The sequence below is a fragment of the Sporothrix schenckii genome, assembly GCF_000961545.1.
Source record: "Sporothrix schenckii 1099-18 chromosome Unknown Cont42, whole genome shotgun sequence".
In the NCBI taxonomy this organism is placed as follows: domain Eukaryota; kingdom Fungi; phylum Ascomycota; class Sordariomycetes; order Ophiostomatales; family Ophiostomataceae; genus Sporothrix; species Sporothrix schenckii.
In genome coordinates, this window is record NW_015971143.1 from 1,123,835 (window position 1) to 1,135,147 (window position 11,313).

Genomic DNA, 11,313 nt, shown 5'->3' on the forward strand with positions numbered 1-11,313 from the left:
ACTCAGAGTTCGTTCTGCGCAAAGCGCAAGAGACCCGAGTGGTGCCGTTTACCCGCGGTTCGGCAGCGGCGGCAGAGGACGACTTGGCGGCGGGCCGGGGCAGGGCGGCAGCTGCGACGGACGCTGCTCCATAGAGGCAAACTGTGTAGACGCCATTGCGGATATGTTGTGTGGTTGTGGTTGGTAGGTGTTCGAGATGGTCGTGATGGTGTTTTGCAAGAACGCGGTTGTAGGCAGATGACTGGGATGAAACCAAGGCAGCCAAGTGTCTTCTAGTTGTTGATGAGAGTAGTTGAGAGTTGTGTTGGCTTGTTGTTTGGTGTAGTTTGAGATTTGGCTTGGTGATGATAAGGACGAAGAGAAAGAGAGACAGAGTTGGGAAGAGGAAAGGGCTCGGGGGAGACTCTTGACTTATATGGATTTTGAAGGGGGTGTGAGAAAGTGAACAAGACAAAAGCTTCTGGGAAACGGAACGACACAATACAAAAAGAATAAAAGAAATGTATTCTGTACTCCGTATTAAACAGTATTAAACAAAAAAAAAAACCGGGCAGAGTGAAAACAGGGCCAAGGGCCTTGTAGTTGACAATTTCGCGTGGCTCCTTTCTGACCAGGCAGCCTTTTGCCCAGCACCAGAGGGGGGTGAAGGAAAGGAGAAGGGGAGGGGGGGGTGTGCGAGCCAAGATCGGCCGTTTCGAGATGATGGGAAGGGACTCGATTAGTGGGCGTGCAGTGAAGCGCAGCTGGTGCCACTCGGCGACAGAACAAAGGACAGAAGGCAGAACGTCCGATCCGTTTTGCCTTTGCCTTCTGCCTTCTGCGGCACGTCCACAAAACCGAAAAGGCGTCGTGTGGACAGCAATAGCGCGGCAGGGGTGTGGACTGGGCAGAGAAAACGGAGCGCGGCGGGTTCGGCTGGCCTTCAGGCTTTGGGGCGATCGTGCTATGGTGATGCGAAAGAAGCCAAAACGACGAACAAGGGAACAGGGGTCAGGCAGCCACGCCGAATCAGGGGTGTGTGGGGGGGCGTCGCTTGCGGGCGATGAGTACGACATAGTGCCGTCCGGGAGGAAAGAGCGAGGGCAAAGAGCCAAAAAGAGGGAAGGCACCAGGGGCAGGGGTGCTAGCGCTTGAGAGGTCAGGCCGCCCCAACACAGTTTCCCTGCGCAACCGCCGCGCTGCTCATGTGCTCGACAGCCTTCACCGCACATACGGAGGACGCATGGCGCATTGGCGACATTTGACCGTTTTCGTTCTGGCGACCGTTTCGGCCTTATTTTGGAGAGCCTTGCGATGCACCCAGACGTCGTCGTCCGGCCTGCGGCTGAGTTCCTTCCCTACAGAAAGTCCTTCCAGTCCTTCCTTGAATCCCGCGCCTGCCGTTTGTATCATGCCTTCCTTGTGCGCTGGCATCGTGGCCGCGTTTTTTGGCCGCATCGTGCAGGTGCTCTCGGCCGTGTTGTGGGCCGCGGCGGGGAGTTGTCGTCGTTCGTCGTCGTTCTTCGTCTTTCATGTACTTCTTTACGTCTGCCTTGCCCTGCCGCCGTTGGGCCCGACGCAAACACGAACATGTTGGTATTTTGGTGGCTTGCGACTCGGCCCTTTTACACCGCTGCTCTCTTGCAGTTTCTCCGTAGTTCCTTCCTGTCGCCGGCTGGGCAATAGCCGGCGTGGAATCATGCCAAAAAAGACAAAAGACAAAATAAGACTAACAAAAAAGAAGACAAAAAAAGAAGACAAACTCAGAAAACCAATAGAGCAGTGCAGTTGGTCGCTAGTTCCTTTTTTCAATCTTTATTCTCTATTTTGGGAATAATACAACATTTATTGCCGGGAAACCGTCGGTATTGGGCCTTGTAGACTCTCACCATCGTATCACAGAAATGCAAAGACAGACACCAATAGTCGCACTTCCTCGACTTGTGCTTGTCAAAACCTATGTGTAATAGGCTGTCATCTTATCGTGTTGCAGCCCTCGCAGTTTTGTTTACTTTGCGAGACGATCCTGCTGCGCATTATGCATCAAAGACCTCATCATTTCCATTCATTTCAGGCGCATTGGGGTCCCTGCGAAATGGAAGAACCCGTTTATGCTTCGTTGCAAAATGTGTCTGAAATTACATTGTTAAAGTGCCGAAATACCTTAAATGCTGAACAGGGGTGACGGTTGGCTTGGTCACCGCCTGGAAAGTGGTCCCAGGCGCAATTTCCGCCAATTTCTCTTGCTTCCAGGGGTGGTTCCCGAGGCATGGCAACCTAGCCCGCTTCTTGCGGCTCTTTTGTTTCTCCTGTACGATTTACACAGTGGTTGTTTTACAGAAGTCTCATCTCATTTTACAGAAGATGACGTACTAACAGAATCTTACATCGTATTCTGTACAATCCATTCAGCTGTCGTTGACCGTTGGGGGCGCAGGGTAATGGGACTAAAATAAAAATCGGGACCCTGAGCAACAAAACAAAAGAACCTGGGTCTGGAAATTACACTGCAGATATGAGCCAGGCACAGGGTCTCGAGAACCCAACAAAAAAGGACCTGGCGTTTTGCGCCCTTTCAGTTTTTCTAGGGCGTTCTAGCTGCGGGATATTAATTAAAGTAAAGCCATTCGAGCGCAGGGAGGAAAGGGGGCCGCTCGACTGGAATCAAAAGGGGCAAAGGCCACAAGGCAAAGGGGCAGAGGCGCAAAAGCGAGTTAAAGGGGACACGGAAGACGGAAGAATACAGTGTACATACAACATACGATGTTCGCAGTAGGATTTTGTTAACGTTGAGCCGTGCCGCAAAAGGCAGGCACGGAGAAAGAGACACGGCAGAGTAGTGCAAGGATCACAAGGCAGGTGCCGAGGAGCACGGAGGGCCATGAATAGAAAGATTCAGTAGCAAACAGACACAGGAGGAAGGAGGAAGGCACGGGAAGGCAGCGGCCGAAGAGGCGGGCGACACAACAGGCAGGCACGAGGCAGTGCCCACAGATGGCAGCAAAAACATCGACAAACTGAGGACTTTGTACTGCCGAGACACGATGCGAAGATGACAACTAACAACAGACAACAGACAAAGAATTTCCAACACGCCGTCCTGCCGTGTGCCGTGTGACGTGACCGACGGCATCGAGAATATAGGCGGGCCTCATGCACCGGGCGCAGGACATCGTATTACATACAGAATAATAGAATACGGACCCCACGGCGCACGCCAAGACCTTTGGTTGACGACATATTTCGTGTTCTGGGACGGAGGCTTCGTCTGCTCTTACTTTCGTCGACGACATGACTCTCTCTGACTACCTCCTGTCGCGCTCGTGTCACTTGGCAGGTTTTAATTTCTTGGTCTTAATTTAGGATTGTAGCACGTTAGTTTCCTTCTCTACGGTTTCTAGCGTGGAAGCCGAAAGGAAGGCGCGGAAAATGTTTAACAAAGAAAGAAAGAAAAAACATAACCCAAGTGGACCCTGAAATCTTACTTGACCCTCAACGTCTCAACGTTTCTTCTTCCTCATCCACAACCCTCGGCAACATGTAATCTCACGATCCTAGTTGGGAAAGGCCCCATTTTGTGTCGTACATATATTGGCAGAAAAAAAAAAAGGTCAGAACGGCAAAATAGGAAAGAGACCGACACCCACAGACACAAAAGCCGACAAGAGACGGACGGCCAGGCCAACAGGCCCGGCAGTGCCGTCCAAACTGCCCAACAACGCTTGCCCAACATGCCACGTTTCCCAGCTGGCCCGCCGCCGCGTCCTTGCGTCGGAGTTATTTCACGCAGTTTCATTCAAGACGGCAAAAAATACGACATCGAAAAGGTAGTGACCCATGTTTCCTTCAGTCTGTCGTTCGCGTCATTTCTGTGCACAACTTTTTGGCTTGTGATCAACGACGTAGGCAGTATGGAGCAGTGGCGGACCGACACCGGGACTGTGGTTCCCTTTGTGGACACGGTGGAATGACCAAACCAGAGGTCGGCGGAAATTGAGCCAGTGCTGGGGAAAAAAGCAGAAAGACCTACGATGTAATCCTGTCGTTCCACGATGCAAATACGGTGAAGAAACAATGGAGAAAGCAACCAACAAATAAAAAACACCATGCATACCAGACCCAACAGAGTTAGGCAGCACCGACTCAGCGGACGAACCCGGAATGCAAACGCAACGGTTGAATGCTTGTTGCAAGTGTATCGTACTCACATGTTTGCGCACTGACACTATGTCCTCGTGCCTGTTGATCCCGTTATTTGTCTTAGGCAAGGGACCGTTGGAGATTCGCAGCCCCTAATGAGGAATACTGAACTGACAAAAAAAATGAACGGCTCCTTTATTTCTTTATTCCCCGTTGTTCCCTTGGTCTGACGTAAGAAAACAAATCTCGGATGCTTGTCCATCGCCGGCTGATTGAACTGCCGGCTGTCGCGAATACGACATGCCCGCCCTTCCGCTGCCGACTTCGTAACCACTGGTCTGTCTCTGTCGCGCTCTCGGCGCTACCAATGTGCAATGCGGTCATGTGTGGGCAAATCCCCTTACGTGAAACGGTCACCCCAAGATGTACTTCGTACACGCCTCAGCGGTGAGATCCAGTTCACGTTGTCCCCTGTTTGGTTCCCATGCCGAAGTCAACAAAGGTGGACGTATGAAAGAGACGAGGCGACTTACGGTGAGCCGCAGGTGTGCGTCGTATCTACGAAGACGTGTTGAGTCAACAGCCAAGAACGGATCGCCGGACGTCAAAACGGTCGACGTCTGTGTGGTCAGGTGGTGAACTTCCGTACGTCGTCATTGCTCCGTAAAACTACATGCATGGCCGATGTTTTACACAAGTCGCGGACAGCCTAGTCTCGGGTCACGGGAGCACTTGCAGATGGGGAATCGGAAAATGCCCAATTTTATTCTGTACAAATGCGCATGCATGCATGCAAAATGAAAGAAACGGAGCCCACGGACTCATTTTTCTTCCTTTCTTCTTTTCTTCCTTCACAACTGGGCAGCCGATGTAACCCTTTGCGGGCCCGCACAAGGCAGCGAAGCAGCGCCCCCATTACCCTTGTCTTGGGACCGCCGGTCATTCGTTGATTTTTGTGGTCATGACTCATTATTCACCGTTTTGGTTGTCTTCCTCCATCCATCTAGTTAGGCTCGGCTGGGATCATTTTGGCTTGCGAGGCGATAACGATGCCCTTGTGCATATTCTGTAGGACGTCGTACATTGTAATGGCGGAAATAAAGTTGCGATGCGCAAATGGACATGCCTCAATAGCTGACATCCTCAACACGCCAAGGCGACAAGGCTGTCGTGGTGCGCGAGGGGTGTATTTTACCAAAGACGAGGGCAATGAGACGTAGGAAACGGCGGACTGCGCAGGATTCCGGGCTCACGCAGAGGGCCAAGCCTGCCACGTCGGCGGGTGATCTCATGCATCGCTTGCATGCAGAATTGCGTGCGCAGGACAAAGTACTCTGCAGACGAGCTGCAGACATGATAAGGCCGAGCCTTGCGGAAGTGGTGGGGTTCGGCCTTTCTGATCGGTTTGTTTTTCTTATATGTTATTTTCCTGTTGGTATCGTGCCAGCACACCATGTTGGCCGCTGACTGGGCGGCCGAGGTGAGGGGGGCACACATCTGACGTGCTGTCTTTTTTTGATTACTTTTCCGGTGGCAGATAGACAGCCGTGAACGGGGCCGGTCGAGTTGAACGGGAAGCAAAAGGATGTGGACAAAGGATCGGAACGGGGCGCAGTGTTATTTGTCGTAATTGCATCTCTCACATGACGGGCAGGCCACTTTATGTTGTATACTTCCGTCAGCCGCGTCGCCCGTGCAGAATCAAGTCCCGTGGGAGAAAATAAGAGAGATGGCTTGCAGCGGTAAGAGGTGGCCTGCGTTCAGCCGTACGATGTATTACATTGCACGGGTTATGCTTATGGGCTGCGCACTCTTTTTATTTTTGGGCGTGGCAGTGAATGTTCCATTGCAGGCGTCGTACATATTGGTACATACTGTCGTACACAAGTCCACGAAAAAGAAAGCAAGCAGCACACCAGAAACAAAATAAAACATTAATAATGGTGAGATGCAACAGCCGTGTGCCCGAAACAAGAGAGCTGAATGGAATCATAAATGTCGATGACAGAAAACGGTGACTAGCGGCAATGGAATAGACGAAAACGGTGGACTTGGGCTGTCAGGACGTCCCGGCGAGACTATCGGAAACAGCCTTTTTATTCGTCTCGCTCTCGTACCGGGCAAGCGAAGCTTAGCAGGGCCTCGCACCACCTCACTAGTCCAACTTTTGCTAGGTTGTGTGCTGGTGACGAGAGGGCCATTGTCCGAGACGAAATATTGAGCCGAGTTGTGAGGGAACGGCGGCAAGAATCTATCCATGGCAGATCATTGTAAGACGGCCACGACAAACCGCACCCACGGCGGGCGTAACGTTGTGAAAAATGTGCCCGGCTCGTCCAGGCAACTCGTGTTGGCTCCCTTGCGTCCGTGCCTTTCACCACCACCCTACGGTGTATTGTGTGCCTGTTCAGCTGAACTAACTGCGCTGGGCTCTCCCAAAGCGAAAGCCACGACAATAGTGTCCCTGGCGTGTCTCAGTTTTGTTTTCTCACTGCTGCGCAGTTTGCGGAGACAAAGAAAAAAACGACGATCCTTATCGTCTCAAACCTGAATTAAGGCTTGTTCCCGCGACGCCGTTTCTCTTGTCTCGCGCGCTCCGTGTGTCTGTGTGCCTCCATGTGCCTCTATGTGCCTGGCTAGTCGAATAGTCAAGGGGGAGGCGAACGTAATGAGAGTGTTGTGGGTAATTGACTACAACAGCAGAACAAAAACTAACACAGCTACGCCGTCCCTTGCGGGCCTTGTGACAAGTCTAGGCTGTCAAAAAAGAACCGATTTTAGTTGCGCGGACAATCGCCTCGGCCCTGCGTGACAAGATGATATGGGATGAAACGTGAAGCACAAAAAGAGAAAGACAAATTTTGAGAGAAGATTCTGTCCCTCTAAAAGGCAAGACTCCTTTCCTGGTTGAGACTCAGCCATGGAAACTGCAAGTATTGAAATCAATACGACGTGCGCTAAAGTGAAACAACTGCCCTCCTGCAGCCCTCCGTCAGCCCTCCTTCAGTCCTCTACCTACAAGCGTCGCCAGGTCCGCACATCCCATAAACACATGCTCGTGTTCGCCTTGCGGACCAAACAGCCGGGACAGAACAACGTGACAAGGCCATGTGACGACGCTGACTCCCCCAAGTGGTTTTACGGAGTACGAGAAACGGTCGATCATGACAAAAGGAGAAACAACCGCGAAACGCCACAACCAACGCTGTCGTCACCAACGGTTAAGCTATGACATACCCTCGTTGTGAGTCGTCCATATACGGAATGGCTGCTCCGTGGCTGAGCCATGCCAGTTTTACGTCGGCAATGTCCGGTATGTTTTTTTCCCATGACGCTCTCTTCGGCGGTTGAACAGTTGGACTGTCACCAACATTATCGACATCTGTGCGTAAATACGAGTTTCTTTTTTTTCTTCTTTTTTTTCCCCCTTCCTTTTCCCTTTACCTTTTCTCTCCTCGTTTTGGCAAACCCGTCAAAGTGCCACAGGAGGGTGGAAGGATAAACCCCCCAGCACAGTCGTCTACGCCGATTTTGGCAAGGCTCTGGTGTGAATTTGTGCCAGAAAAGCAAGAATCTGACAGCTAGGTTGTCACCAACAAACGTGCACACAGCCAATCGTATTTCATATGTCGGAAGTCGTGGAATCCATAAATCAAGAAACAAAAGAGTGTCCGTCGCACTCCGTGTTGCCGAAGTCGCCGGTTCCTGGACAAGGGATGTTTAAGTTTTTCTGTCTTTCTCTATGACCTTTTCCGCCTTTTCAATTTTTTAATGACCCGGATGCAAACCAAGTACTAATGGGTCGAGACGCACTGATTCACTTGTGGCCAAGTTTGGTATGGGTCTCGTTGGACTATTATGTCGGAAATCAAGGAGTCAAGGGGAGAAAAAAACTTCAACTGGAATCAAACTAGAGACTATCTTTGGTGGCCGAAGGCGGCAAATCGAAACGAGCAACGACGAGTATTTTCCGCCATGGTAGCAAACAGACGGCAAATACACGATCGTCTCCACTTTCTCACTGTTTCGTTCCCAATCTTTCATTCGTTTAATTCATTTCCACGTGGAACTCCAGACCAGGGGGCGGGTCCCGTTTCCTGGTCATTGGGTTTTGCCTGGTTTGGAATTGCCAGGAAACGAAACGGCTTCTGCGGAATGGGATGAAGAATGCGAAACGAGGTCGCTTCGAAGGGGGTTTTCTATTTCTTTTCTGTCTTGCCGCGCCTGCCTTTCTGCCGTTTTGCCTCCCGAGGTTATTTCCTTGGCAGAAAAGAAAAAAAAGAAGAAAAAAAATACAATGTCGAGACGCAACCACTTAATCATGAGGCCCGACCACCAACGTTTACAGAGTATGGTTAGGGTCCTGAGGGTCCTCCAGTCTGACGGCGCTTGAATCCTTGCCCGTCGTCGTCGGCTTTTGCTCGCATCTTCATTTCCCGCTTCCAAGGCGGTAAATATGGAGTCGTTACAGAGTGTCCCGTATGCCAGGCAATCCAAGGACCCTGCGAGTCTGCTCACCGTATTTTCTCCAAAGGAAGGCACAAACCAACACGAAAACACAAGACGAACCGGGGAGCCGGGCAGCAAGACAACCAGTCAATCGGGGTTGCTCCATTGGTAGCCAACCAGTATCACAGTCTCTCCAGTCACCTGGGCATCCCGGCCTCTTGGATCAGCGGCTGTTCTGGTTTTGATGGAGCTGGTCTTTCTTATTGTTGGCAAAGTCGTCTCCGATCTCTCTCCTTGCAATCTGCCTCCTGGAGAGGACTCCGTCTGCCAACAGTTGACAGCGAACGGTGGCAAATAAAGGGGCGTGCAACACGGCAAAACGTGGAAAGGACAACGAGCGACACACTTTTCTGGCATGTGCATGCGCAGGCACTCCCGAATCGGGATGTGAATATGTGATGCGAAAGAGACTAAGTACGCGACAGGTGACAGGTGTGACAGAGTGACATAGTGACAGATGTGACATGTGGTGACAGTGACATGTGTGACAGATGTGACGGCTTGACCAGTCACACCGCCTTTGCCATGCCAATGCATCGTCGCCGAGTCTGTTGTCCACTCTTCAGACAACACGAAAATTGATCACGCGCCGCCGGTCAGATCCGTCGCCCCGTTTCGGTTTGCCTAGTGCTTCCACAGAACCGGCTCACATCAAACAACCGCCTAGCCTTTGGTGTGGTGATGGCATTCGATGCAATGACTGAAAGTCTTGTTTTCGCCACCTCCTGAATCCCAAGTTTTGGGAGCATTTCGTGGGCATTTCCGTTCCTGCAGTAGCGTGCAGACGCGCAGCACAGGTTTTCCCACATTTTCCCACAAAATGCAAGGTAATTACTTAGTATGTTGGGGACGCCGCATGCAGCCTGTCAGGAGTAGCGGCGATCGGTTGTCATGATGCCCCCAGAAGCGGAAGCGCAAGTGGGAAAATACGGTGCCTAAAGGAGAAAGATGTAATAAGGGCCTACTTTTTGTATGGAGCACTGAGTATCCAGAAAAAAGCAAATAACAAAGGACCCTCCTCCGTAATTCCCACACGATGGGGCGAAGGTTGGTGGCATGACGATGCAGGGACCTCCTGTTGTTTGCTTAACAAGTATTGGGAGAAGACACTAGACAAAACCACTGGACAAAACAGGGCTGCCTTGCGTCTCGGAAAACGGCTCACAGACCATTCCTTCCTTGTTCTGCTCCTGTCCTCGTCAGCACTGGTCGCCCCTGTCGCAGAATCCGTCCAATTTCTCGAAGAAATTTTCTTCGTTGCCAATTCTTGATCCAATTTTGTTCCTTTTTTCTTCTAGAAGGGGAACAGGGGTCATGGAAACGCGCTAGTGTCGGTTTTTGCTGCAGACCGCCTTTCTGTTAATTTCCATCATCGTGACAGTCTTTCTGGAAAGACACAAATAAGTGCACCGTGCGTTGAAGAGAAAAGGGGAGCCGGTTGTCGCGAGATGAGGTCAAGAAGGAATGAGGAAAGGGGCTCAAAAAGGAAATCACTAGAAGCCAGAAGCCATGTGGCATTGACGCATGGCCATGGGAGGTGTGTGACCCTTGATGTGGTCGATGCTTTGGTGTGTGGATGTCAAAGTCCAAATCCGTATTGACATGTCATATTGACACATATTTGTTGATGTGATGTTTTATTGGCCATGAATGTAAGAATACGATATGTCTGCTCCGGAGAACACACTGAGGATATTGGATAGGACTTGAGACGCACGCTTCGTCTGCTCTCGGTTGCGTCCCTCCTCTGTCCGGTGTGAGATGCCAACCTCGTCATATCCATGGCAGCAGAGAGAACGCCACGTGGTTCGACGGATGGGTGCGTCGTCATACAACGTACATCGTCTTACATGGAGAGAGTCAGGGGGATGTCACGGTCCATCTTGACAAACTGGCAGCCAGGCTGTCTTGATGAGGCTGCCCACAAGGCAGGATGCGTCTCTTGCGATGGACAACGCACTGCGTTGGTGAGTCTTGACGAGGGGAGAGAGGAAGCCTCGAAAGGCCTCAAATAGATCGATTGCGACCTTCATATGCCCGTTCCAGGCTTGACCTGGCTGGACCTGGCTGGGACCCATGGCGTGAAGTATACTTGAATGCGGTAAGTACGACTCGGGCATGATAGATCGTTGGCTCTTTGTTTGCTTGTTTTTTGGTTATCATTGAAGCAGACGTCTCAATCCTCCGACAGAGTCAGACAGTATAGGAGCCAGGACGTGCATGACAGTGATGCCATTGTGATTCGAGAATGGGCGGAGAGGCATTCCAGCTGCCACTCTCTCGTCGTCTACATTTTGTCACTGAATACATCGTCTTCTTTCTCCTTTTGGTGCTTTTATTCCTGCCGCATGCTACTGCCGAGACCGCCCAGTCGCGTAAGTTAAAAGCTGGTTCGTCACGGCGACTCTTCTCATACGGAGGAATTGTGTTTATCCTGGTGTCAAAAGTGGAGCCAAAGCGCTGCCTTTTCCTTCTGCGGGGTGCAGCAAGGCCCACCGCTTCCTTCTCTAATATACGCCATTGAACCACACTCAACGTGACAGCGACTCGGTGCCGGTGCCGGCGGGGAAATCGAGTCCGCGATGGTGATATCCAGTGACATCCAGCGACTTTTGGCATCGTACAAGGACAAAAAACGTAGTTTTCGAGCCAACACGTCGACTCAATTCTACCAAACGCGCAAGA

General features: G+C 51.3%; 1 protein-coding gene across 1 annotated transcript; it reads right to left on the minus strand.

Moving 5' to 3' along the window:
• Positions 1 to 1,200: 1,200 nt before the first annotated feature.
• SPSK_02108 (uncharacterized protein) lies at positions 1,201 to 1,413 on the minus strand (the record flags this gene model as incomplete). Its single annotated transcript, XM_016729001.1, has 1 exon — positions 1,201 to 1,413. The coding sequence occupies one exon, from the start codon at positions 1,411 to 1,413 to the stop codon at positions 1,201 to 1,203; it is 213 nt and encodes a 70-aa protein (XP_016589878.1).
• Positions 1,414 to 11,313: the final 9,900 nt, after the last annotated feature.